At 48.8% G+C, this 26,195-nt stretch overlaps 1 protein-coding gene and 1 non-coding gene across 5 annotated transcripts in view; both read left to right on the forward strand.

Moving 5' to 3' along the window:
* The window catches only part of LOC144141196 (USP6 N-terminal-like protein), a 118,890-nt gene that overhangs the window by 65,490 nt on the left and 27,205 nt on the right, over positions 1-26,195 (forward strand). For 3 of the 4 annotated variants that reach the window (XM_077672755.1, XM_077672759.1, XM_077672756.1), the window contains exons 6-15: positions 749-781; positions 3,885-3,992; positions 5,425-5,534; positions 10,844-10,892; positions 14,233-14,298; positions 14,542-14,596; positions 15,773-16,033; positions 17,571-17,857; positions 22,533-22,681; positions 23,817-24,077. In XM_077672755.1, the coding sequence (XP_077528881.1) occupies positions 749-781; positions 3,885-3,992; positions 5,425-5,534; positions 10,844-10,892; positions 14,233-14,298; positions 14,542-14,596; positions 15,773-16,033; positions 17,571-17,857; positions 22,533-22,681; positions 23,817-24,077 (1,379 nt within the window). The remainder of the gene's footprint in view (positions 1-748; positions 782-3,884; positions 3,993-5,424; positions 5,535-10,843; positions 10,893-14,232; positions 14,299-14,541; positions 14,597-15,772; positions 16,034-17,570; positions 17,858-22,532; positions 22,682-23,816; positions 24,078-26,195) is intronic. The other variant, XM_077672758.1, reaches the window with a different exon arrangement.
* Trnaa-ggc (transfer RNA alanine (anticodon GGC)) lies at positions 8,322-8,394 on the forward strand. The gene has a single exon. It is a non-coding gene; the product is annotated as a tRNA-Ala (tRNA).

The raw sequence follows: 26,195 nt of genomic DNA on the forward strand, positions 1-26,195 counted from the left end.
GTTTAACGCGGCGAAGCTACACCTGCGCTGTGAGGCGTGCCGTTGCTGAGGGCTCTGGATTGATTCTCACCTACTGGGATCTTTGGGATGCGCCAAAGCCTCGACACACGGGCGGTTCCACTTTTTGCCACCGCCTGAAGAGCGATCACCACGGCTGAGATCGAACCCGCATCCTTGGGCTCAGCAGCACAACGCCTTAGCCACCGTGGCGGATGACAATCTGGGGCCAAGACTTGTGGTGGGAAAGGAGGGCCGTAGTTCCTGGGGAGATACAAAAGAAACAGGCTCCCAGGAAAGTACTACATTGCATTGAGGAAAGGATTGTATCCAATCTTTGCCGATAATGCTAAATCAAAAATAGCCTCAGTTTGGGAAAGCTAGTTGTCTTGAAGTTGCCAGTGTGCGTTTTTTCAATGAAAAACCCAAAACATACGGGTATGTCAGTGGCACCAAAAGGTTTGGAGAACTTTTGCAGCACGGACGATAGGAATGCATCGTACACTGTTCTCATGGCAAACGAGGCTGCCAAAGGCAAACGATGCTGCCGGTGTTTGTCGGAGGGGTTCCGCGTGTAATTTCTGCCGAGCTGGGCCACTGTATAGAGTTATCAGTATCGCGAAAGGTAGTGTGTCCCCCTGTACTAACTGCTCTTCTTCTGCCTGCTGCATCTCTCTCTCTCTCCGCTGCCACTTCTTCCTCCTCCTCCTCCTCCTCCTCTTCTTCTAACCTACTAAAAATGGCCTCCCAGGAGCGTACAAAGAGCACCAAGTACACCACCAAGGTAGGCCTGGGCTTGCCCCACTCCTGCACCACTCTTGCACCAATCTCGTTCTGCTTTCTTCAGTGCGCACATCTCTTCGTGCAGTGTTGGCTAGCCTAATCACGTCCAAAGATGTCTACATGTACAAACACACGGTATTGACCAAATAAAGGAAAGACTAGGCATCGGGGCTTCTGATAATAGTCTATGCCCGTTACAACGGACCCTCTTAATTAATCCGGAAAATAATGTCTGCTGTAGCCGAAGTACGCAGTATCCGACATCCGACCCAGAGGGGAAGGAGGGGGGTATGAGAGCTAAAGTGGCTACTTCGACTGATATTGCATATACATAGTGCAGAAGACACTATGTTCTTTCTACATGCCTGCAGCACCTCTGCACAGCATTCGCATGAGGGCAAAGAATCACGTAAACACCGTTTGCAAAGCTTAGGCACCAGCACTGGGGAAAGGCCTAGCGCATGCGGCGGTCAAGTATGTAAAGACACATGATAACCTGAGCAAATAAAGCAAAGATATAACTAGGAAGGATTATTAACCAGCCATAAAAATCAATTGTGGCCATCAGAATTAGTTTGGCTCTTCTAAATCCCTTCGTGGCGAGGCAGGTTTACCCGAAACCGTTTGTCAAACAAATCTGATCGCTGTCTGAGGTTCCCCCAAGGCAGCTTCCGCATTTTTTTATGATTTTAGTCTGGTCATTGAAACAGCTGTTATGAAATAATCTGCTGAAGGACAGCTGTAAAATCGAAAGTTAGACCAGTTGGATTGTGCACGGCCACCGGTAGATTGCACACAATGGATGGGAACCAAACCCCCCCACTTGAGGCATTTCTTACCTTTTTCACCGAACGGAATTTTTACTTAAAAAAAACTGTGACGAGGGCAGACGCACCTTTGGGTGCATCACTTTGCGTATTCGATAGCTGTTGTTCAATCTCACCGAAGTCGCGTTTATTGGCCGTGGCCTTGTTCTTGACGGTCAAGCGGACTGTCGGCTCAGACAGGCCTGTACTTCTGGCAATGTCGGCCTGTTTTTCCCCACGTTCGACAGCTTTAATTACGCTTAATTAATCCGACATTGAAATTAGCTACTCTGCCGTTCATGCCACTGGTCGCACAAAAAAAAAGGCCAGTGGCACTGGCTTGGCTTGGCTTCTCCGACGAGCCGGCTGCCAATAATGTTGCCAGATATAACCGTTTTCTTGCCAAACTAAACAAAGACAAAGCATATCGGGTGCCGGCCCTGCAGGAGTCCGCTATAGACATTCATTCTAAACAATTTTTGCCTAAAATTTGGTCTGTTGTAGCTGATAGTCTGTTGTAGCCAGGTTCGTTATGAGCGGAGTGGACCGCATTTAGAATGCATGGGGACCAGACAACCGGAAGTCCATTGTTGCCTTATCCACTGTAATGAGCGTAGACTGTAGTTGGGATCCCATCATCACAAGCAGGCTTGTATGATGCTTGCTACGCGTGTTTGTCATGATGCTTACTTGCATATCTTTTCGGTTGTCGGAAATGAACGGTCACTTCCCTTCTAGCATGGGATGTGAGCGAGACAAAAGGAAGCGCTGTCTTGCCCTTCTCACGCCCGTTGTCGTTTAGGCGCTTGCTCGTGTTCCACCTGGTACCGGGATGGCTTTTGGAACAAGGAGCTATGTGCTACAGCAGTAGGCTTTGCTGTTGCTTTGAACCATTCAGGTTTGTTTACATTGCTTAGAAGAACAGCAAACTGAGCGAGATAGTACGACAAAAACTGTGCAAAGACAAACAAATGGATGCTACGAGCTCAGCGCCATCCGTTTCTTCTTCGATAGCGTTTGTGTTTTGTGCAGTTTTTCACGATTGATCATATAGCCAATGCTTTTCATGTACTAGTAGTGGTGCAACAGTGCGAGCAGATGGGACAAAGAACAGAAACAACAACGCAGTGCTCGTGTTGTTTCCGCTCTTTGCACTCTTTCACCACTATGAATCTGAACCAATTGTCCCAATTCTCAACTCTTTGTTTAGGTTCTGCTCCCTGTACCGTGCTTGGGAATTTTGGGCACGCGTTATGTGCCAAAATTTTCACCACTAATGGGGGAAACACAGGTCATCGACTCCCCTCTGCATTGCCTATACTCTGTTCACTGCCCTTTTTACACACTCTTATCTTCCATGCTAAATGCATGCCAGCTCACTGCCCTGGTTCGGTGCAAATGTGTCGTTACCTTTGTCTGCTCATGCTGCGAGTTCGTTCTGGTGAGGCAACCTGGTGTGAACCTGGAACTGAAAGGTGGCACCACTTCAACCCAGTGGGTGTAGTAGCAGTGCATAGTAGTTACGCAAGCACTTGGACGGCATTGGCTAGCGAGTGTTCACCTCTGACCTCTCTGCGTATTCAGAAAGGCCACGAAGGCAAAATGCAAGCTTGGTTCAGTGAGAGCACTGCTTTGCGGCGATAACAGTGGCACCAATTTCATCGCAAACTTCAAACGAGTAACCGAGATGTCCGTGAAGACATATGGAGCAGTGGCAACTTCGTAGCTACCGTATTTATTCGATTGTGAGGCAAGATCGCAGTTTGGAAGATAAAAAAAGTTGCCACGCACGCATGCACACACACACGCTCTGAGCTTCGCATATAAGGCGGGTACAGCTTTGAGGCCACAGATTTTGGAAAAGAACGTCACCTTATATTCGAATAAATTCGGTAATTTCGTGGCAATTTCTCTACGACGTCCCGGGATCTTGATTTTGCAATTGGTGGCCACTGGCCAAGGCCACCGCCAAGAAACACGGCAGGTTAATTGTGCAGAGGGTTCTTTAGAGGGTTCCGTTTGATTGCATCGCTCGAATGCTGACACGCAGTTACGACACACTGATAGCTACATTTTTAGTGCTTGCCCGTAACACGTCACTTTAGTGGGAAATTTGAAAGTTTTCCAACATTTGTTGCGTTCTTGTGTTGTTGGAGAAGCGTTTTTCGTGGTGAGTTACCAAACGCTCGTTCTTTCAAGCTGAACACAGTTGTGGCCCCCTTTAGGCTGTCACAGTGACTGGGCTGCCTTTAGTGTGAGCTTCTTCCCTGACCCACCCGGGTGGATTGTTTCCTACAGCTTCGGCGGCGGGTGTACAAGGGTGTGCCGAACGCGGTGCGGGCAGAGGTGTGGCTACGGCTGCTGGACATCGCCCGCATTAAGGCCGAGCAGGAGGGCAAGTACCTGGTGAGTGGCGGCGGCCGTTTCTTTTTTTTTTTTTTTTTTTTTTTTTTTTTTAGTGTAGGGTGTTGATACTTGCTGCCAGAGTCAAAAACTGGGCGCTCGTAAAACTTCATTTGGAAAATGTTTGGTGTAGCGGCATCCGTTTATTGACGCTTTCCTAGTGGGACCGATCGGTCGATCTGGACGCACGGCGTGTGCGGGAAACTGGGCTTCCTGTGTGTCAAAACGGTTACTTGAAAACAGCAAAGAAGGAATGCTTCTACGACACACACGTCGATTGCGAAAGAAGAGTGCCGAAGCATGCTTTTATCTCGTAAACCACGTATTGGTATAGCACACTTAGATCGTTCTTAGGTGCGTTGCACTTTAGTGTGCGAACAATCCTCGCACGGGTTCATTCTTCGTTTCCAATGTGGGCCTTTCTAGGTTTGATGATTGATTGGACGCACTTCTCACAGCTTTCTTTAGGAAGGCACGGCAACGTTTTAGGCTAAGAGTGCTTGCTCAGGCCTCTGGTGACCTACCAGTGTGCTGGGGATGTTGCAGTGGGCTTTACACACACACTGTAGCTAGTAGGACCGGTCGGTCTCCTCGGGCTGCAGCGAGGGAAAAGCATTGCACGCAGGTTTGCTCCAGCCGGCCGGCTGCCTGCGGCCGCTCACTCGCCGGCTGGGCCGACTGGAACGTCACTTGAGCGTGGCCGTAATTGAGCCGCGGTCTTCTCCATTTCAGTTTCAGAATATCCGATTTTAATGCGTAGCATTCTTTGCCAAGTACCCCCACAGCCAGGACCGTGTAACGCCCTGCATTTCCACAAAAATGCAGGTTTTGCCAAAAAGTTCCTCCTATCGTCGTTATAATAACGTAAATGGAGATAATTGGTCAGACAGGCTTTAGAAAAACTAAGAGTAAAGAAGATATAAAAAAATTATGGGAAGTGGCAAAACGTATAACGCATGGCATTTCCACAATAAGGCAGATATCGGGAAAGTTCCACCCGTAATCATTATAATAGTGTAAATGGAGATAATTGGTCGGACAGGATTTAGAAAAGCCAAAAAATTTGGCTGGAAAGAACTCGCACTCAAGACAAGCGTCATAAGAATGCTACGCATTAGAAGATAATTCTCTGAATTTCTGCAGAATTTTTTTATAATTGTTTGCACCGTGAATACACGCATTTCTTTCAGCTGTCACATTTTGTATCTTGCAGTCTTTGTAGGCAGTCTGTATGAAAATGAGGTGTTCAAGAGGTCGAAATTTGGAGTGCAGTTGACCTCTAAGTGCTCCAAGTAATCTGATGTGGGAGTGGATTGTTGACTCGATAGGAGCGAGGTTGGCGCGTGCGAAGAAGCGCAACATGTGAACAGAGGTGTGGGCAGGGGGGACCCTTGCTTACCTCTGACGTCCTCCCTCTGGGTGTGGCTGCATGCAGGAGATGCGGGAGCGAGCGCGCAAGTGGTCCCCGGACATTCGGCAGATCGACCTGGACGTCAACCGGACATACCGCAACCACATCATGTTCCGGGAGCGGTACTGCGTCAAGTGGGTGTCTATTTTGTTTCCTCTTACTTCACCCTTCGGGTTGTCCAACCAATCTTGTTCTTCCTGGGGGGGTTATGTGCGGTCGCCTTCACTTGTGTCTCCAGCGGGGCCAAGGACATACGAGTACGAACTGAGCAGTTTGACCTTTTTAAAGATGTGTCTGGTTGCTCAAATAGGAGGTGGACAGAACTACCGTATTTATTCGAATATAAGGTGAGGCTTTTCCCAAAATCTGTAGTCTCAAAGTCACACCCCGCCTTATATTCAAAGCTCAGTATATATATATATATATATATACAGTGAAATCTCGGTGATACGAATTCGGTTGATACGAATTTCGTTGTGATACGAATTTTCGAAATTCCCCGGCCAAAATGCATTGTGTGCAATGTAAAAAAAATTCGGATGATCCGTATGCATTTATCTCTGCGTTGCGGGTGATACGAACGCGCGAGCAGACGGCTGCGGCGTGGACGAGAGGCGGGAGTGTTGGTGCGGCCGTGCGGCCTTGGTTGTGCGTGGGCACAAAAGCATTATTCCTCCCCCGTTGACGGTAATCCTCCTTGTGCGGAGGTGCTGTTCCGAACGAACCGAAAGTTTCGCCCTCTCGATGCCTGTTCTTTCTCCCTCCCTTCTTTTATCTCCCGCTGCAATCTCTTCTCTCTGTACCTTTCGTTTCCGCTGGCTGCAGCTCGGGTGCCTCTAGCTTCCTTTTTTTTTTTTTTTTTTATTATACTTCTTGAATAAACCGCGGCAATCAAGCGTTCCCTCATTTCTGACGGCGATTACCCTCGCCATTTTGCTTTCTCCGCATTCCTCGCTTCCGTCTATGCCCCGCGCTCGACCTATCCTGTTGTCGCCTTGCCTGCGCCACTTGCGCATCGATTATGTTGAAGCGTGAACCGTATGGAGCGTTTTCTGCTCACGAAAACACGCCGCAGGCGCGCTGACGCCGCCGCGAATATCACCCGCATGCTGCGCGCGGCGGCAACATGGCGGCGTCACCGGCCGCGACGTGGTGCGGGTAGCTCGACCGACCGCTTCTGATCGCTCTTTATGATGCCACTTAAGAAACAAATGAAGTCGCTTGTACAGTAAAGGAGCTGCTGATGTGGGCGAAAACGACACTACAAAGCATTGTCGGCGCGGTTAGGGAAAGCGCCGATCAAATATCCGCAACCGTGGTAAGCCTAAACATCTCCGGCGGGTCCAGCGGGCTGTCTAAAGCGCTTTCAAACTGCCGCCGTGAAAAGCGCGCCTCCCCAATGGAGCAAGTCGGCAGGCTACCCCCACTGCCGCGCGCGTCGCGCATCATTTTTCGAGCAAGGTAGAATCTGACGCTGGGGCGAAATCGTCGACGCAGGCGTAAAAATAACGCACGCGCCACGCCGACGCGCACGAATTGCATGCGGTTCACACTTGAGTTGTGTGCGTGCGTCGCGTCGGCGATGAGCGCGCGTTCTTTTGACGCCCGTGTCGACGATTTCACCCCTGTGTCAGATTCTACCTCGCTCGGAAAATGATGCGTGGCAGTGGGAGGAGCCTGCCGACTTGCGCCAATGGGGAGGCGCGCTCTTCACGGCGGCAGTTTGAAAGCGCGCGCAGCAGCTGGCTCGGCCACCTCCGCGGCGGATATTTGGCGCAGATGATATTTTATAGTGCAGTTTTCTCCAACACTGTCAGCTCCTTTTTACCGCATGAGCAATTTAGTTTACATCTTGACCTGCGTTTTAACAAAAGGTTAGAAGCGGTCGCTGAAGCTACCTGCACCTCTTCACGGCAAGAGCCGGCGCCATGTTGCCGCCGCCTGCCGCATGCGCGGCGCATTTCCATTTTTCCTCGTTTTCTGATGATACGAATTTTCGGGTGATACGAACTTTTTGGCGCTCCTTGAGATTCGTATGACCGAGATTCCACTGTATATATATACCGGGTGTCCCAGCTATCATGCACCATGATTTTAAAAAAGAGTAGAGGCGTAACTCGAAGGTAACCAGGTGCATATTGTTTGCAGTACTGTGAAGAAGCGGACAGTATTTTTTTCTTTAATGAGACTTAACTAATTATAATTAATTATCTAACTCGAGGAATACTGTCCTAATCACTAAAGTGTCAATGAGGCACTTGTAGGTAACCACGAGGGGCATCTAACTGCTGCATTTTCAGCGATGAACTAATTGCGTACTCATTTATTCTGATTGATAAATGAAACCCTTGAAATATAAAAAATACCACGTGACGGCGCCTCCGCGCGCACCGTAAAGCGACACCCTCAAAGCAACGTAAAGCGACGCCCTCTGAGTTAGCCAGAATGAAATAGACAAAAGAAAGAAAGAAGAAATCGCGACCGAGTTTGTCCCTTATCTGCACACGCGTCCCGCGAATCTTGCTGCTGCTGCTCCTTCCATGCATTCTATTATCAAGGTGATGCGCTGTCTCTTCGGGCGGGTAACACGCGAAGCAGTTGCTTTCAATCGGCTTTGTTTGGGGACGCTGCTTTACAATGCGCGCGTAAGCGTCGTCACATGGTGTTTTTCATATTTCGCGGACTTCCTTTATCAGTCAGAATAAATGAGTACGCAATTAGTTCGTCGCTGAAATTAGCGCAGTTAGATCGGAAAGCAAAGAGGAGGATGTGGTGGGTCATTGAAACAGATGACGAATTTGGAAAGACAGAAAGTGGAGAAAAAATGCCCGCCGGGTGGGAACCACTGGCTACCACCCCCAAGCACAGGAAACAAAAATTCCTTAACATAAATACCCCAGAAAGAGGAAGGAAAAATAGCCCCGCCGGTAGCGTAGTGGTCATCGCACCAGACCGGCATTCTGGAGGTCGTGGGTTCGGATCCCACCCGGCGGGCATTTTTTCTCCACTTTCTTTCTGTCTTTCCAAATTCATCATCTGTTTCAATGACCCACCACATCCTCCCCTTTGCTTTCTGAGGTTTTCTTGACTGCAAACCTTTATTTCTATATATATATATATATATATATATATACAGTAGAATCTCGATGATACGATTCTGGGTGATACGAATTTCGGGATGATACGAATTTCTGAAAAGTCCTGGCAAAATTGCATTGTTTGCAATGGGAAAAATTTCGGCGGTTACGAACGGACCTGCGCGGCCCGGCGGATGATACGAATGAGCCGGCGAGGCACCCGACTGCCGAACAAGCAAGTGACGGCTCTCTCTCCCCATTTGTCACTCTTCTTTCTCCAGAAACGGCCGGGCTGTTGTTTTCTGCTCGCGAAAACGCGCCCCGCATGCCCCATGCGCGCCGCGAAACCTCTCGCAAGCTGCGCGCGCCGCGGCCGGCGGCGGCAACATGGCGGCGGCTTCGGCCGCGAAATGGCACGGCCGCTCGAGCGACCGCTTCTAGCCACTCTTTAAAATGCCGCTCAAGGCAGACACGAAGTTGCTTGTGCAGTAAAGGAGCTGATAACATTGGCGAAAACGGTACTATAAAACATCATCCGCGCCGCTAGTGAAAGTGCCCATAAAATATCTGCCGGAGTGCTAAGCCTAAACATCTCGGGCGGAGCCAGCCGGCTGTCTCTAGCATTTCGCAAGTCGTCAGCGTCATTTTCTGACCGAGGTAGGAGATACCGCGGGCGCGAAATCGTCAATGTGGCTGTGAAAATACAGCGCGCGCAAAGCCGAGGTTTGCGAATCGCGGGCAAAAACGCACCATGCTGTTCATGCTTGACTGTTGTGGCGTGTAGCGAGCTTGGACACCGTGAGTGAGGAGACAAGCGCGAAGCTAGGCGAAGCGTTACGCGCTCCAGAAAGGACTGCTTTGTGACATGGGGGTTTAAAAGAAGCAGAAAAAATCACGGATTTGTTCACGCGAAAGCAAGAAAAGAAATAAACGAAAACTTTTTTCAGCGCTCAATTTTTTGGTCTGTGTTGGTTCATACGAATTTCGGATGATACAAATATTTTTCGCGGTCCCGCGAGATTCGTATCATCGAGATTCTACTGTATATAACATATAACTTCGAACAAGGTAGCGACCACGATTATTGCCGACGTTTCGGCAAAGAGACTTGCCTTCGTCAAAGGTAGTGACCACGATTGTTGCCAACGTTTCTTTGCCGAAAAGTTGGCAACAATCGTGGTCGCTGCCTTGTTCGAAGTTTTCTTTTCTTGTGTTCTACCACCTTCCAAGTTTTGTATATATATATGGCGATTTTTTGGCTCTCCAAACTGCACTCTCGCTTTATAATTGTGATCGCCTTATAATCGAATAAATACGGTACTAGTCTTTTGGGTCTTGTGTCTTTACCAGTAGCACTTTTTCTGAACAACATCCTGGTATACTAAAAGGCATGCAAAGGCTAAGAAGAGGAGGGGCTGTTTGTAACTACTAACTTGATGCTTTGGGATTCAATGCTGCTGCGTCAGAAATAGGGATGGCTTTCGTGTAACAAATGTGTTTGACCCAATGTTTTGCTTCACCTGCAGTAATGGGCGGTCCAACTTGGCCTCTGCACAAGTCCACAGGGCTCACTAGCAGGCACATGAGCATGTCAGCTGTGATGGGTAGAAAAAATAAACGGAGCTTATAGTTTGTTTGTTTATTCATTTATTTGGTAGTTTATCGACACGGGGTGCATCAAGAGGAACCCCTGTTGGGATGAAATGACGTGGAAAGTTTGGTCTGCTCTTCTTACTTTGAGCAAAATGTAGACCGGTGTTCGGTGTGCAGCCTTTCCCCACAGTTTAGTGTTGAATGCATCCACAGCTGCAAGGATGAGCGTTGTGTTTTGTGAATGGTTACAAAGATGAACGAGGATGGGCTAGTTGTAGTTTTTCTCGCAAAAGGGGCTTGGCAGCCATTGAAGGCGAAAGTATTTGCGGGCCTCTCTGTGGCCAACAGCAGTGGGAAAGCACTGGGTGGGTGCAATGGAGAAATATGATTCCCACAAGACTTCTCAAGATGGTTTCGTGTGCCTGGTGGTGTGAGCGCACGAGTCGTACGAAGATAACGCATGCCGACACTTCACAAGCCAAAAAGACTGCCCCTTTATTGGTCGCAGCATGCATAAGCAAACTGTAACAGCAAGTGGCGCTACATAACGAAAGGGGCTGGGCTGTGGTGGCCCCTACAGTTGTGATTTCTTGTGCCGAAGCCACGCCTCGAGTATTGGCCACACGTTAGTGGATTAGTTTCGATCACCTGGCCTGCCTCAAGTGTGTGCCAGAATCTCGTACATGTAGGCATTTTTGTTTTTTGGGAGGGAGGGTTCACTAGTGTTCTTGACCGTGCCTAACAGGTTGCCCCTGTTGTTGTGCCTCTTTCAGGCAGCAAGCCCTGTTCCACGTCCTGGCGGCGTACTCTGTGTACAACACGGTCAGTGCTGCGCGCTTTCTCTTGCCAGTTGTGTAGTTTGTGTTTGCTGAGCGTGTTTGTGCCATGTTTGAACAATGAACACTTATTTGAAGGTTTTTAACCATGTGTTAACAATGAACAATGATTGTGGGACCCGTGCTCCGATGGGAGCAGCTGCAAGCGGGGTGTTGGGAACGGGTACTGGGGTACGATGAAGTACACCCGAACCTTGTTGTGGCGAAGTTGAAAAGGAGCCGTAAACATTCCGTTATATCCATTATAACCATTTACGGCACCGTATGCTCAGTTGTGTGCTTGCTTGCTGAACACGCACAGTGCCTATTTTGTTATCCGCTAGACATAGCCGGGAAAAAGTCCGTGATGCTCCTTCGTTTCGGACATCACATACGAAAAACTTCCTCTTCTGCGGTGGTGCCGTTTTCAGCATAGGCATGGGTGCCGAACAAACGACGTTTGTTGTATCCTTTGACAGGGCAAGTTTACTTCGTTGCAATGAGGTTTCAAATGCATGGGTCTCTGTGGAGATTTCAAGGGGAATTTCATTTACTTCATTATATCCATTATTTCGTTACATCCCGTAGGGTAGCTAGTGTACTCTGAAATTGGAATTTTTCTGCGCTGCAAGGACTGTCGGTGATTTTGGTTATTGGTTTAGATACCGAGATATACTTTAGGCTCTCGTGGGCATATCTGGCGCTTGTTTTGTACCAATTTTAGCCTTTCTAAAACCCGTTTTTTCTGGAACACCAAAGCTTCGCATTGATTGGGCATTTGGGATTTTTTTTTTTTTACCATTGAACCTATAATAGCACTACTAATGGCATTACAATGGGAAGAAAACATTGGAAGAAATTTGAGGCCAACGTGGTCTGCAAAAAAAAAAAAAAAAAGGTTTTACTTGCATTCACGGGCTTTACAATAGCTGGCACTGGAACTATTTATTTGCCTGTTTACAATAGGAATTGCACAAAGAAAAGAACATTTTTTTTTCAGGTAGCATTTACTTGCCTTTTTTTTTTTTTTTTTTGCCTATGTGATCACAGTTTTTTAAGTTGTACATCACTGGTGGAATTGTGGTTGCATGTAGGATCACATGACTGGAGTAAAAATACCACTGGTTTTTGTAATTATAGTTGCTTTGGGTTGGGTTTACTATATAGTAAAGCATCCTGTATAGACGAAATAGTGAGGTTCTGGCTCATTGAATCCTAGCTGAGCGCAATCATGTTGATTAGTGCAGCGGAATTTGAGACTTGAAACGGGAAGGCTTTTTGCTGTAAATGCCAGAAAGGACAACCCCTCTGTAGAAAAATATTGCAGATTTAAAAATTAAATCTTTGCTTGTGAAATTTTAACCCAAATCAGATTTGAATTATACTATACAATGGCAATGTTTATTCAGTTGGAGTTTTAAAACATGATATTCGCACACCTCTTAATCCTGTTTGATGAAATACTGTCAAACCCTAGCGATGACGAAATACCACGAGTACGAAATTCCCGCGGCAACAAAATATTTTTGGACCCCCGCGAACATCCTAGTATTTCACAGATGCCAATTTGTGGCAAAGTTCGTCAGCAGGTCAAGGTCGACTTCGCCTGGATGCTCGGGTATGCTTAGTGCCGAGAAGCAGGGAGAAAAAGCTGCAGAGATAGCGAACATTAGAGATGTTTGGATGCGTTTGACGTGCGATTTGGTCGTTCTTAGGCATGCACGACGGCTGCCAATGAGCCATGTCCTGTAGAGTGTGGGCTGAGCTGTGAAATTGCTGCAAGATAGGGCTTTTAAAGTACTACAGTTAAACCTCGTAATAACGAAATTGAAGGGGCGCCGCGATTTGCTCGTTATAGCCAATACTTCGTTATAGCCGTAGCCGGCATTTACTGCAAATATTATGCATTGTAGTTACCTAAAACAAAAAGCGGGCGAAATGGCATCTTGCTGCACGGCGATAGTCAGTAAAATAAACACATTCCGGAGGTAAAAAAAAAAAGTCACGAACCTACTTTATTGCAGTTCAAAACTCGTATTTCAAACAGACTTGGCTACGAAGAAGTCGGTAAATGGACATTGATGCACCTTCCTGATGTGAGCGATGGCTCCCTCAGCTGCGGCCACTACGTTCACGCCATCTTCGCCACCCTCGTGCGCGCCGAAGTAGCGACGCAGCACGTCCACCGCATCTAATGCCTCCGACATCATTCTTAGCGCTTCTTTTCAAGCCATGTGCAACAGCGCTGACGATGGACTCTCGGTTGCTCACGAATGTGGACAGCGTACTCGTCCACACGTCAAAGTCTCTTGCCACCTTACCACGAAGTGCACCTTACCTTCCTTCGCGCCCGATGCGACGGCTTTTATCATAGCCGTCTTCTGTTCAAGCGTGATAGCCTTTCGCTTTCGCTTCCCGCCTGTCGCACTCGCGTTGTTGGAATCACGCCGGCAGTACGATAAAAGATAAGGCTGAAGACTGCCAAAACCCACGCACACACAACTACGCAGCGACGTCGGCGATACGAACAGGGGAGGATTGGGGGGAGGGTAGAGGAAGGCGATGCAACCGCGCGCGCCGTGTGCATTGGGGTTCTTCTCGGGCTCACCGCGGATAGTCCGCGGATTTCCCGAAGCCATAGGGATACGTGGGAAAATCAAACGTCGGACTGCTTCTCGGGGAGCCCGCGGTGAGTCCGACACTGTAAATCGAAGGGCCCCATTGTCTGCATGTTGGCGCAGCGAGAGGAGGGTGGGGGCTTCGCGGACGCAGCGTCCACATGGCGCGCTAGCCAGCTTTGCGTGCGTGGCGGGAGTTTTGAACTGCTAATACAGTTGCCGCGTCACGCACTGTCTCAAATCCGCGTTGCGCACTGTTGTAAAATTAGCTCAAAATTTGATTTCTCAACGAAATTTGTTCGTTATATCCCGTAACGGGGAAATTTTACCTCGTTAAAACGAGGTTTTAAATACATTGGTTTCTATGGGGACTTTCAAGGGGAATTACGATTAGCTCGTTATATCCATTATTTCGTTATAGCCCGTCTCGTTATAACGAGGTTTAACTGTATAACCGACTTTCGGAAATAAATGTTCTGTTTTCAGGTGAATTTTCTGTTGCTTATCCTTCATTCTTGTGGGCAGCGAAATTTGCGCAAAGGTGGGAATTTCTTTGGCTTTGCCCAGCAGTTTCGTTAGTGCGGGATTCGACTGTATTTCCGTGGTCGCGAGGGCTCGGCTGTCTACGGACACCCACAGTTGCTAGAACCAGATTCACGGGCAATACTAAAAGTGTTACAAGGCCATGTTCGTTGTGTTAACCCTGCTGTGTCCGTTTCCTTCCTCCAGGAAGTCGGCTACTGCCAAGGGATGAGCCAGATTGCTGCTCTTCTGCTCATGTACATGAATGAAGAGGTGAGGCTCTTGTGCTTCCCCCAAATGGACGCGAGTGTGTGCTTTCCCGAGTTTTTCTCAACTAATCGTTACTTATCGGCCTTGCCTACTGGGATGACAAAGGTCTGCCAAAAGTGGGCTCGTGGTTGGAAAAGTAGTTTTTAATGAGTGAACCCTACCCGCTGCCTCGTCTAGCTTTGCGTAGATGGCAGAACAGGTCGTGTTAGTTATCTGCCAACCGGTTCCACGTCTTTTCTCTTGCAGGACGCCTTCTGGGCCATATCCGTGCTCATGACAGATGAGCGGCATGCCATGCACGGTGGGTGCTTTGTTTGTCTTGTGACGGGTTGGCTGTTCTGCAATGTGCCGAACTGTCTTCCCTGCTATTTATACCGTATTTACTCGCGTAATGAACCCACTTTTTTTTTCCAGAAAATTATACATGAATTTGGGGGGAGGGTTCATTATGCGGGAAAAAATTGCAACAGATTTTTTTAAAGTTTAAATTCCGCACAATGAAGTTGAGAAGTGCATTAGAGCCTTACCATTTTCGTGAAAACACGGGGGTGATTATGTAATGGAATTTCTTTTTTATTCTGAACATGCCAGTGGCCTCCCTACTCGCCATGGAGCTGTTCTCCTCACTGAAATCGCTAGCGGGTTCACATTCGTAGTCGGCTCACAGCGCACCGTCTTCCGTGCCATCAAGGCACTCCAAAACTTCTTTTCTCACACCCGGAAACTTCCCTTTTTTGGGCCCACGAAACACACAGCAGACCTTGTTCACCGCCCAAAACCCTCGTTTTCGCCCGTAGCGTACACGCGCTGGGTCAACACTGAAGTGCCGCCCAGCCGCACGGTTTCCATGTGCATCAAAGCATGCTACACCACCTTCAGTTTAAAACAGACTGTGTAGCTCATGTACTGGCCCGTCGCACGGAGCGAACCAGGAGCTCAAAAAAAAGGTCGCAACATGGCTGAGAAACAAAACCACAGAGTGTAATGGCGAGGCAACGTAGCGGAACAGCTAGAGTAGAGTGCGGAGTACATTTAGTGCTTCATTCGCACGACGGGAAAACCGGCCAGAACGGCAAAGAGCAGGGAAGGAGTGCGGAGTGCGTTTTGCGCTTTGTTCGCACGCCGCAACGTTTTTAGGGCGCAAGGTTTGTTATGCGTTCAGCAGGTGGCGCACTGCAAGCGTGCAATTTTTAAATTGTGAGCCACAGCATTCCTGCTCACATCTCCGGCTACTGGCGTGATTTCTGCGTGTACTGTGGCGCGATATCAAGTTACTTTGATCGTCTACAACATCAGCAACCATGCTGAGATAAAAACACATCCCTGCTGCATTTTGTATTCAAAGTGACAAAAAAGTAAATTCTCAAGAAGAAAAGTGGGGGGAGTGGGTTCATAATGCGAGTAAATACGGTAGTTCTTTTTCCCCTTGTGGGCGTTCCTCAAGGTGCTGAACTGCCTCTCTCGCTGTTCGCTGCAGGCTTCTTCATCCAGGGCTTCCCGAAGCTGCGCCGGTTCCAGGAGCACCACGACCGGGTGCTGGGTCGGCTGCTGCCCAAGTTGAAGCGGCACCTGGACCGGTACGAGATGCACACGTCGCTGTACACGCTCAAGTGGTTCTTCCAGTGCTTCCTGGACCGGGTTCCCTTCACGCTCACGCTGCGCCTCTGCGACGCCTACGTGCTCGACGGCGAGCCCGTGCTCACCGCCATGTCCTACACCCTGCTCCGCCTGCACCGCAGTGAGTGGCGCCCGGCCTTTACTGACCACGTCCTTCATTCACTCGAGACGCAACCAGCCGATTGCGTCTAGTTCTGTTCGGCTTCACTGCACTTGGTCTCAATTTGATAACCACGTTCTTAGTGATGGCCAATACCACGTCACTCTTGCCCACAATACTCCGCTGTAGTGTGAAATTTAAGTTCTTTCGTATTCCTTGTGTCCTTTTTGTTTAAAAAAAAAAAAGCTCTTTTTGAGGCTGGAAGCTGCGGAAGTTACCAGAGCCTAGTTCCTTTAAATTGAACCAGGTTTTATGTTGTCGTTACGGCCCCTTTAAAAGACACTTGTCTTGGTCCCCAGCAAAGCGAGGAGACTGAAACCCCCTCCCTTTCCCCACCACCCTTGTAACGCCTGCAGAGACTGTGCTGTTCAGAATGGTGGCCTGCTGAACAAGAACAACGCCTGTTTCTCACACAGTGGGCCACTTGAAGGCTTTTGACTAGGGGTGTACGGATGCGGAATAGTAACTTTTGAATCGAATATCGAATATCAATTTTTTTTTACAGGCCTCGATTTTTTATAGGTTTTTGTGCAAAATCAGGAGCTACTTCGCATGTTCGAGAGACATGACATTCTTTTTCAACCTGGAGAACACACTTTTCAACTCGCATTGGCGGTACTCCAGGAATCCGGAGCAGGCACGATACGCATTTGGGAGAGAGAGAGAGAAAAAAAAAAAGACGACTTGCACTGGAGTTGCCGTACTGCAATCATAGGCAATGACTATTCAGAGCCGCGAAACTCAGTAGCGAGCACTTTGCAGGTGTGAACAATAGGACGCGAAAGCAATCATGGACCACGATAAGGCACTTCTTCGGAAGCGTGAAGCGTGAATAATATGTACCGGAAGGAAAGCTCGCGCTACAGTCACCGTCAACAAGCCTGCTATCCCCTGTGGTCTAAAAAACAAGTAAGCACGCAGTAACCATACACCAACTGCATTAAAAACAGCCAGAACCGCTTTTCATTTTAAATTAACGGAAACACTATCAAAACGGCGGTGGTCTTTACTGGAAGCTGCCCTAACCTGTAAACATCCGGTCGCACGATTCAAAGTGGCGGCCAGAGTCGACGGTGACGGCTCGAAAAAAAGATCTTATTGACACAATCGCAGATTACTCCGTGCAGCGGGATAAAATTTACGACCTCTGCAAGGCCTCGAAAGCGCGATTGGGATGAAACTTGCCGAGGAGACGGTGTAGCAGCAGTGTGTTAGCGTGCGCCGACATCTCTCGCTTTCGCAAAGCCAGGGAACGTTCGGAAACTCCCCTCGACTATAGAAAAATCGAATAGTAAATATTCGATTCGTGAATCGAATATTTCGCGAAGGTACTATTCGATTCGTATTCGAGTATTCGCACACCCCTACTTTTGACTTCAATATTTGGAGTAGCAGATAAGTGTGGTTGAAAGGTATCTGGACCCCCTTGACAAAGGCAGCGAAGCTTTGCAGTAAGGAGAGACCGAATCCCGTGCGCCCCCTCCTTCCGTGTTCGCAGAGACGCTGCTGAAGATGGGCATGGAGGAGATGATCGACTTCCTGCAGGCGCGCCTGGAGCAGGACTTCGGCTTCCACGACGACGCGGCCATGGAGGCCCTGCAGGACGCCATGGACGAGCTGCGCAGGCAGGGGCTGGCCGTGCCCCCCGGCCGGGCACCCCCCGCAGAGCTGCCGCAGAGGCCCTTCGGCCTCGAGCTGCCCCCCTCCGCCTGCCTGCCCCCCAGCCGGGGGGGAGGCCCAGCGGGAGCAGGGTCACCCCGCATCCGGAACTCCAACAGCCGAACGGTGAGGGGGACGTCGCTAAATCAGCAGCAGCACCACTGCCATCATAATGTCGCCATAGCATCTTTGTTTCATCACATCTTCGTATCATCACCATATAGAACCATCATCGTATAATCACCATCATCATACTGTCATCATCAGCCTGGTTGGGTCCCAGCCAGGCAGTTACCAGTTGCAGAACTTTTGTCTCTGGTGAAGACCTAGAAGAGAAGTTACACATACACATACTGAAATACCTGGGAAGGACACTGGACATCAACTTGTCGGTGCATAGCGTTCGTCCCGCGGATAGACACAGGACCACAGAGCGAGAGTAGGACAAAGGGGAAGCGGCACTTCCATGGGTGGCTGGGAAATGTCAAGCGCTTGTCCTAGGTTAAGCCAGCGGCATCTGGTGGCAAGAGAGGGAACTGCGCGGCCCCAGTATAAATTGTGGCCGCTATCATTTCGTATATCAAATGCCACTACCCTCTTCACCATTGCAGCTACGAAGTTCTGTAGTCCGCCTTGGTTTACATTGTGACATCATCTGGTTAGGGATAAATTGGTCGCAGTTAGCACAGGACTGGGATAATTGGAGATCTGTGGAAGAGGCCCTGCAGTGGGTGTAGACTGGCTGATGATGACTATTATTATTATTATTATCATCTGTTTGCTTACCCACGCTTGCTGCAATGGGCCGTTTTGCCTCTTATATACATCCTTACTCTCTGATAGAAACATGCAAAACAAACACTCAAATTGTTGATGCCTAGTGTATGTCTCGTGTATGTATGTGCTAGCATAATGACTTCCGCAGGCAGGCAGACGCAGAGACTTGTGTTGTTATAAGCAGCACCACTAGCCTCGATACTGCACATACTGCAGGGATCGGAACTGTAAAACGGCGTGGCAGTATCGCGCTCAAAAAATGGCTCCAGAGTCTCAATATAAATCAACACTTGTGTAGAAATGCAGTGAGCAAAGACTCCCTGATAAAGCTCCCATAATTTCGTAAGCTGACACTGGAAGTCGTGGGGACATTTGGTTTTAGCCAGAAATTTTAACTTTTATTACCTTCTGAGTGAGGAACAGCACAAAAAGTACAGGACGACGAAAAAGTTTTCCCGAACTGCTGACATCTGACAATAGTTGAACATTAAGTTATTGTAAGTGCCTGTTATGAGCAGGTTGTACTGTTTTTGTATGGCTATACCTTCTGCATATCTCGCTCAGACCTCGTACTCTGCTGTATAACAGTGCAATTAGCTTGGACAAGGGGAACAGATGAGAAGCTTTGAAGATAAAGGAGAGTAACTAAAACCAGTTAACCAGAAAAAAAAAAAAAAAATATCGCTCGGCGTAGTTTAAAACATTTCAGCTCGTAAGACAAGCATAGAAAAGGGCCACATACACAAGGCACTGACTGTGAATTTCGTTAGAAACGTGCAGAAGATAACGCAATTATCTGCACCGAAAACAAGAACTGCAACAACATTTCAAGGGACCCTGCAACCATTTTTTCAAGTTTTGTCTGAATCTAAATGCTTTCAGAATGTAGTCAGTGGGTGTAATCAATATTAGAACTGGGGAGTGCAAAGTAGCTCAACGACAAATTACTGCTCTGTGTCCGTCAGATGACTTGGCCTTATCAGTTCAAAAACCAGGGGATAGATGTTCTTTTAGATGCGAAGCATCTCATGCTCTGAGCTGTGTCCCTCCCTCTCTTTGTCCGCCGTGCGCACTCTACTGCGCATGCGCATCTCTTCAGCCCCGTAAGCGTTTGGCTTGACGTCAGTGCAGTCCACTATAAATAAAAGAAATAGTTAGGTGTGCCCGGTTTGGAACCCACGACTCTCTGGCCGCAATAGGAGGTACGTGGCGCTCTTCCCACTACGCTACAAACCAAGACGGGAGCATGTGCTACGAACGCGCCTTATGTCAAACTACGTCAAGAAGCTACTGATACAACGAAGGCACGCGAAGCTGAACGTCAATGGAAACGACGAACTGAAAACTTTAGAGGAGGATGTGGAATTTCCCGTGGGAAAGCTGTGGCGGGAAGCACCACGCGCCTTGCAGCTCAACAAGAAAAGAGGACGAAGGGGGCGGGCACCGGGGTAGGAGCGTGAGCACGCAACAAAGAAAGATGAGAACCAGGAGGTGTTCGATCAGGTAACGCGGGTGTCGCTCTCTTCGCTGTCTCTACATGGGGGTTCACACTACGTTCCCATTCGTACTCCAATAAATGAAACAACATAATGTCAACACAATGGAACCTACACGGAACCCCCATGATGCTTCACATCCTCCTCATGGTTCCCCACGGGAAGATGGTGTAATTTTTTATAGCCTTGTCTGTGTTATAGCATACCTTGTCCCCTTTGTTATTGCTGATGGCAACTTCCGAGTGTAGAAATTGTATTATTGCCTTATATTTGTATACTCTCAAATTACGATTTCTGTCCGTATACTGATCCTATGTATGCTATACGTAGAAGTGTTTTTTCTGATATCATCCCTCCCTATGTAATGCCGTTCAGGGCCATTAGAGTACCTAAATAAACAAAAATGCATAGTTAAAAACTAGCTGAAAGTATTTTTGTTCCCCTGTACCTGGCGTTGTTCGAGCACCCAAGGGACGTCATTCGAGCAGTGTCAAGGCCATTTGCCAGCTTCAGGCTGAAAGTTGGGCTAGTTGGTGTTGACTTAGATGCATATTACCAGCGAGTGTCCCGTCTGCTTCTTTCCTCGTCCCTGTCTGTTTTTTCGCTGGTAATATGCATCTTGCCAGCTTCCTTTTACTTGCAGTGATAGCACTTTAAAGAAAATTGCAACAAAGGCAAAGCATATGCTGTAATACAGTGGAATCTCGGTGATACGAATTCGGTTGATACGAATTTCGTTGTGATACGAATTTTCGAAATTCCCCGGCCAAAATGCATTGTGTGCAATGTAAAAAAATTCGGATGATCCGTACGCATTTATCACTCCGGTGCGGGTGATACGAACGCGCGAGCAGACGGCTGCGGCGTGGACGAGAGGCGGGAGTGTTGGTGCGGCCGTGCGGCCTTGGTTGTGCGTGGGCACAAAAGCATTATTCCTCCCCCGTTGACGGTAATCCTCCTTGTGCGGAGGTGCTGTTCCGAACGAACCGAAAGTTTCGCCCTCTCGATGCCTGTTCTTTCTCCCTCCCTTCTTTTATCTCCCGCTGCAATCTCTTCTCTCTGTACCTTTCGTTTCCGCTGGCTGCAGCTCGGGTGCCTCTAGCTTCCTTTTTTTTTTTGTATTATACTTCTTGATTAAACCGCGGCAATCAAGCGTTCCCTCAATTCTGACGGCGAATACCCTCGCCATTTTGCCTTCGCATTCCTCGCTTACGTCTATGCCCCGCGCTCTACCTATCCTGTTGTCGTCTTGCCTGCGCCACTTGCGCGTCGATTATGTTGAAGCGTGAACCGTATGGAGCGTTTTCTGCTCACGAAAACACGCCGCAGGCGCGCTGACGCCGCCGCAAATACCACCCGCATGCTGCGCGCGGCGGCAATATGGCGGCGTCACCGGCCGCGAAGTGGTGCGAATAGCTCGACCGACCGCTTCTGATCGCTCTTTAGGATGCCACTTAAGAAACAAATGAAGTCGCTTGTACAGTAAAGGAGCTGATAATGTGGGCGAAAACGACACCACAAAGCATCGTCCGCGCGCCTAGGGAAAGCGCCGATCAAATATCCGCATCCGCTACCGTGGTAAGCCTAAACATCTCCGGCGGGGCCGGCGGGCTGTCCGGAGCACTTTCGAACTGCCGCCGTGAAAAGCGCGCCTCCCCAATGGAGCAAGTCGGCAGGCTACCCCCACTGCCGTGCACGTAGCGCATCATTTTCCGAGCGAGGTAGCATCTGACGCAGGGGCGAAATCGTCGACGCAGGCGTGAAAATAACGCACGCGCAACGCCGACGCCGCTTGTGTTCGTGAGCGTGCGTCACGTCGGCGATGAGCGCGCGTTCTTTTGACGCCCGTGTCGACGATTTCGCCCCTGCGTCAGATGCTACCTCGCTCGGAAAATGTTGCGCGGCAGTGGGAGGAGCCTGCCGACTTTCGCCAATGGGGAGGCGCGCTCTTCAGGGCGGCAGTTTGAAAGCGCGCGCAGCAGCTGGCTGTGCCACCTCCGCGGCGGATATTTGGCGCGGATATTTTATAGTGCAGTTTTCTCCAACACTGTCAGCTCCTTGTCACCGCATGAACAATTAAATTGTTTACATCTTGAGCTGCGTTTTAACAAAAGGTTAGAGGCGGTCGCTGAAGCTACCTGCACCTCTTCACGCAAGAGCCGACGCCATGTTGCCGCCGCCTGCCGCATGCGCGGCACATTTCCATTTTTTCTCGTTTTCTGATGATACGAATTTTCGGGTGATACGAATATTTTTGCCGCCCCTTGAGATTCGTGTGACCGAGATTCCACTGTACTTAACTGTTGCGGCAAGAAAACCACGTGGTGTCACTCCATGCCGACGGTAATGATAGCTTTCACAGAGCTCCCAAGGAAAGGAAAGAGTGTGAGTGTTTACTGCACGTGTTGCAGAGTCCCTTTAAAGCCCAGCAAAGTCAGTTATCCGGCCTTTGTTGCCTGGTGCATCAAGAACAGCCGTCTGTCGAGAGTGGTGGTGGTGACAACGCCCGTGTGGTGGTGGTGTTGCAGCTGACCAATGGCGGGAGCCGGGCGTCGACGCCGTCTGGCCGGGCCACCCCGGCCGGTGTGGAGGACACGGTGTCGGAAGGGTGTCCCGCGACACCCGTCGGGGGCACCAGCAGCCTGCTGCGCAAGGGGGCCTCCCCGCTGGGGCGCCGGTGGGTGTGCATGCTCCCTTCTCCTCCTCCTCGGTGCCGTCTGGGTGTCGCACTTGCCAAGGGCGGGGGCAGGTTTTTGTGCACAGTAACGGCTCCATGAAGAGAGAATACAGGTTTGGTCGATTAGGAAGACCGCGTTGTGCTGGTAACGGTAATTTTGGAAAGCAGGTGAAGCAGGGGTGACTCTCTGGGGATTTCTTGGTGGCGTCACAGAATCTTGTCTGTGCTACTGGCATAAGCCACTGCCAGAAAATATGAGTTGCGATTGCTGGGGGGGGGGGGGGGGGGGGGGGGGCCTCTGGTTCCATTTGATCGTAAACTTGAATGCTAATGTGTAGTTAATGCAGTGATAGTTACACTTTTAGTGTTGGTTCATGCAAGGTCACTTCTGCCCATGTACAGTGGTGGGCAAATGAAACGCAAATGCGCAGATAATGGATGAGAACACACAAGTGGCGCAATTTTTTCTGTGCAAGTCCAATTGTCACTTCTCTCCGTAACAGTGGCAAAGTTGATAAGTGTGGCCTTCCAAGAATACCACAACTGCGTCATTGTGTGATCTCCACGAACCAAATTCTTCCATTTCACCTGTTGGGGTTCATATTTTTGTGTTTGCGTTTCATTTGTCCATTACTGTACGTCACTGTAATGTTAAATTTTAAAGTTTTTTTATATTTGAGGCCACTGCCTCAATAAAATGTGAGAGCACTGCACAGTTGGTAGGTATTCCGTAATTTGCACATCTGAGCGAGGTGTGTAAAGTTTGTTTTCAATATTCTTACTTCCTTGCCACATTGTTGCCATGGTGCTACCGGAACTGCCTTGGTGATTTGTTGGGATCTCTTCTTCATTAAAGGTACTTTTTTGTTGGCCAGCTCTGTGTCCGTGATCCATTTTTTGCTCTTTGAGCATTGTTTTTACGTCTCTTTTGATTAAGAACAACCGAGTGGCTGATCCAGTATTCTTCCACTCCCATTTCCCAAATGTGGTTCTAATAATTCTCATCTGTCGTGTGGAATGCAGTTAGTTTCGTTCCAATCGCCATGGCAGGCTGTTGATGACCCGTTTCTGCATTTTGTCTGTGCTTGTAATGCGACCTTGACCTCTGACCCCCGACCTCCCGTGTGGCCCGCAGGGGTTGCGACCTGGTGAGCGAGGACGGGGCCAGCTCGGTGGTTGACCCCCTGAGCTCGCGCAACTCGCTGGCCGAGACGTCCCAGACCTCGGCCGCCGACCTCTCGAGCTTCTCGAGCCCATCGGCCACGCTGCGGCGGACGCCGTCGCTCTACGACAACGTCGACTACCACGAGAGCCTGGCTGCGGCTGCGGCTGCGGCCGCGTCTACGCCCGTCGTCGTGGCACCCCCCGCCGCTGCCACCGCTGGCGTGGCCACCCTGTGAGTGCCGCCGCGATTTGTCATGAACAGTGTCAGGGGGGGGACTAAGCAAACCCGCCCGAATGAACGCATGCGGTTCCCAGCTCTGCCGGGTTGACAGCGTTTGCTATCATTGCAAGGCCTGAAGTTCTGGAAAGTGTTACACCAAAGCCGTATATGGCTAGGTCCTAATCAAACCTGCATCTGTAAACAAAGCTACCATGGGGGGAGAAATTTCGTTTCCACAGCTAGTGTAAAATGCTCTGCACCTCTTGATGTAGAGAGAGAGAGACAAGGCTCTTTATTGAAAAAAAAGCAGAGTTTTGGCGGCTTTTGCAGTCGCCTACATGCTTCTCTGCTAGGCGTCGGGGATGTAGGGAAAACAGGCCCTAGAAAGAGGTGGGCAAGGAAAAAAACAAAAACACTGGCGTGGCTTGACGGGCTTGGCGAATTATTCTGCAGATTGTGTCACAGAATTCACAATTTTTAAATGTGGCCAATGTCCTCCAAATAAGAAAACAAACTTTTTAGTGCCTGACACTGCTTTGAGGGGCAAGTCCATGGCCCTAGGATGGTCTTCAAAGTTACCGGCCCTTGATCTAGGCGTTCAGTATCTTCAGAAAAAACGGGATCTTGGTGCCAAGTAGGCCACACAGTCTAATAAAATATGTTCAGCGGTTTCTACCGAAGAACAGTTATCGCAATACGGGTTGGTCGTCAGTCCGAGGCGAAAAGGGTAACTGTTAGGGTAAGCCGAGTTCAGTCGTAGGCGATGATATAATGTCTCCAGCCTGCGAGGGAGCTGTCTTGGAAGTCTTGATTTCAATTCAGGGTCAATTGAGTGCAGAAATACTTCATTATTCGGTTCGTTGCGCCATAGCTGTACTGCACACCCTTTGCCAAAATTTTCTAGGCCAATCCTAAGCCTTCTCGACCACAAAGAATTCAAAGAATAAGCTTCATCTTCAAATGTGACAGGTATTTTCTGACAGTAAGAAAGAAATGTGTTTTCTCTAGCTTTCAGGCATAAAAAGTTTCAGCCTTGCTCAGGACGTAAGCTTGTACAGTGAATTTTTTGTGGCGTGCGCACCTTCGGCTTGGCCTAGAAAACTTTGACGAAGAGTGTACATAAATAACTAAATCACATGGCAATTGGCCACTGAGACGACTCTGTCATTATGCCAAGCTGCATCCATTTGTCATGATTAGTTCACGGTGAGGTTGTGAACGCCGCAGCATTCCCGTCTGCTGTCAGTACGCGGCTGCCTACAAAGGGGAGCAGGGTTGGGAAAACGGCTGCGACTCGTGTTTTATCGAAACTGCTCCCAAACAAGTTATCGCAATTGGCTGCTAAGAAGACACTAACATTGCGCAGAGTTTCACTCATATTTCTAAATTACATAGTTCGCAGCAAAGTTCATATAAATTATGTGGAATTCCCACCCACTGCTACAGCCTCAGTGGTCTTCAGTCTTCACAGTTGTGGAAAGGCTGTAAATTTTTCAAAACATTGCGAGCACAAACGAAAACTGTTGAACCTCGATATGTAATGGAGTCACCGGGACTCTTCAATCTTTTTTGTTAAATCGAAAACTTCGTAAAATTGAGAAAGTATTGAGAAACTGAGATTTCCAGTTTGGATTTCCTAAGTATTGAGAAATTGAGAAACTGTGGTGGAAATCCAAATTTGCTCATTGATTCAAGAAACTCTGGAAGTTGGGTTTTGTAAAATAGAGGTTCAAGTGCAAACGAAGAACATGCAAAGAACAAACAGGATTACTACTTGTCCTGTGGGTAATCTTTATCGTGAACTCGCCCAACAGCAGGCATTATCAAGTTGTGGAGCTAGTACTACTAAAAGGGCCGTCGGTACGGATTTGAGTTCCACTGAATCTCGGCCGAGAATGTGTGAACATTTGTTCTTTTTCAACATTCAACCAAATGATGCATTATTCGCTTTTTGTTTTGTTCACTTCAGTCGGAATTTCGGTGTGAAAAAATTTCGTACTCAGTTCTCGAGAGCGAAATTGGTCAGTGACTGCTCGCATGTTGTGAGCTGCACTCCCTGTGCAAAAAGAGAGCCTATACCTGCTTCTTATTATTTCTTTTTACTTTGCCCTGTGTTTCCTTCACATGTTG

The sequence above is a fragment of the Haemaphysalis longicornis genome, unplaced genomic scaffold (genome assembly GCF_048455015.1).
Source record: "Haemaphysalis longicornis isolate Haplotype H1 unplaced genomic scaffold, Haemaphysalis longicornis Haplotype H1 scaffold_6, whole genome shotgun sequence".
Taxonomy (NCBI): domain Eukaryota; kingdom Metazoa; phylum Arthropoda; class Arachnida; order Ixodida; family Ixodidae; genus Haemaphysalis; species Haemaphysalis longicornis.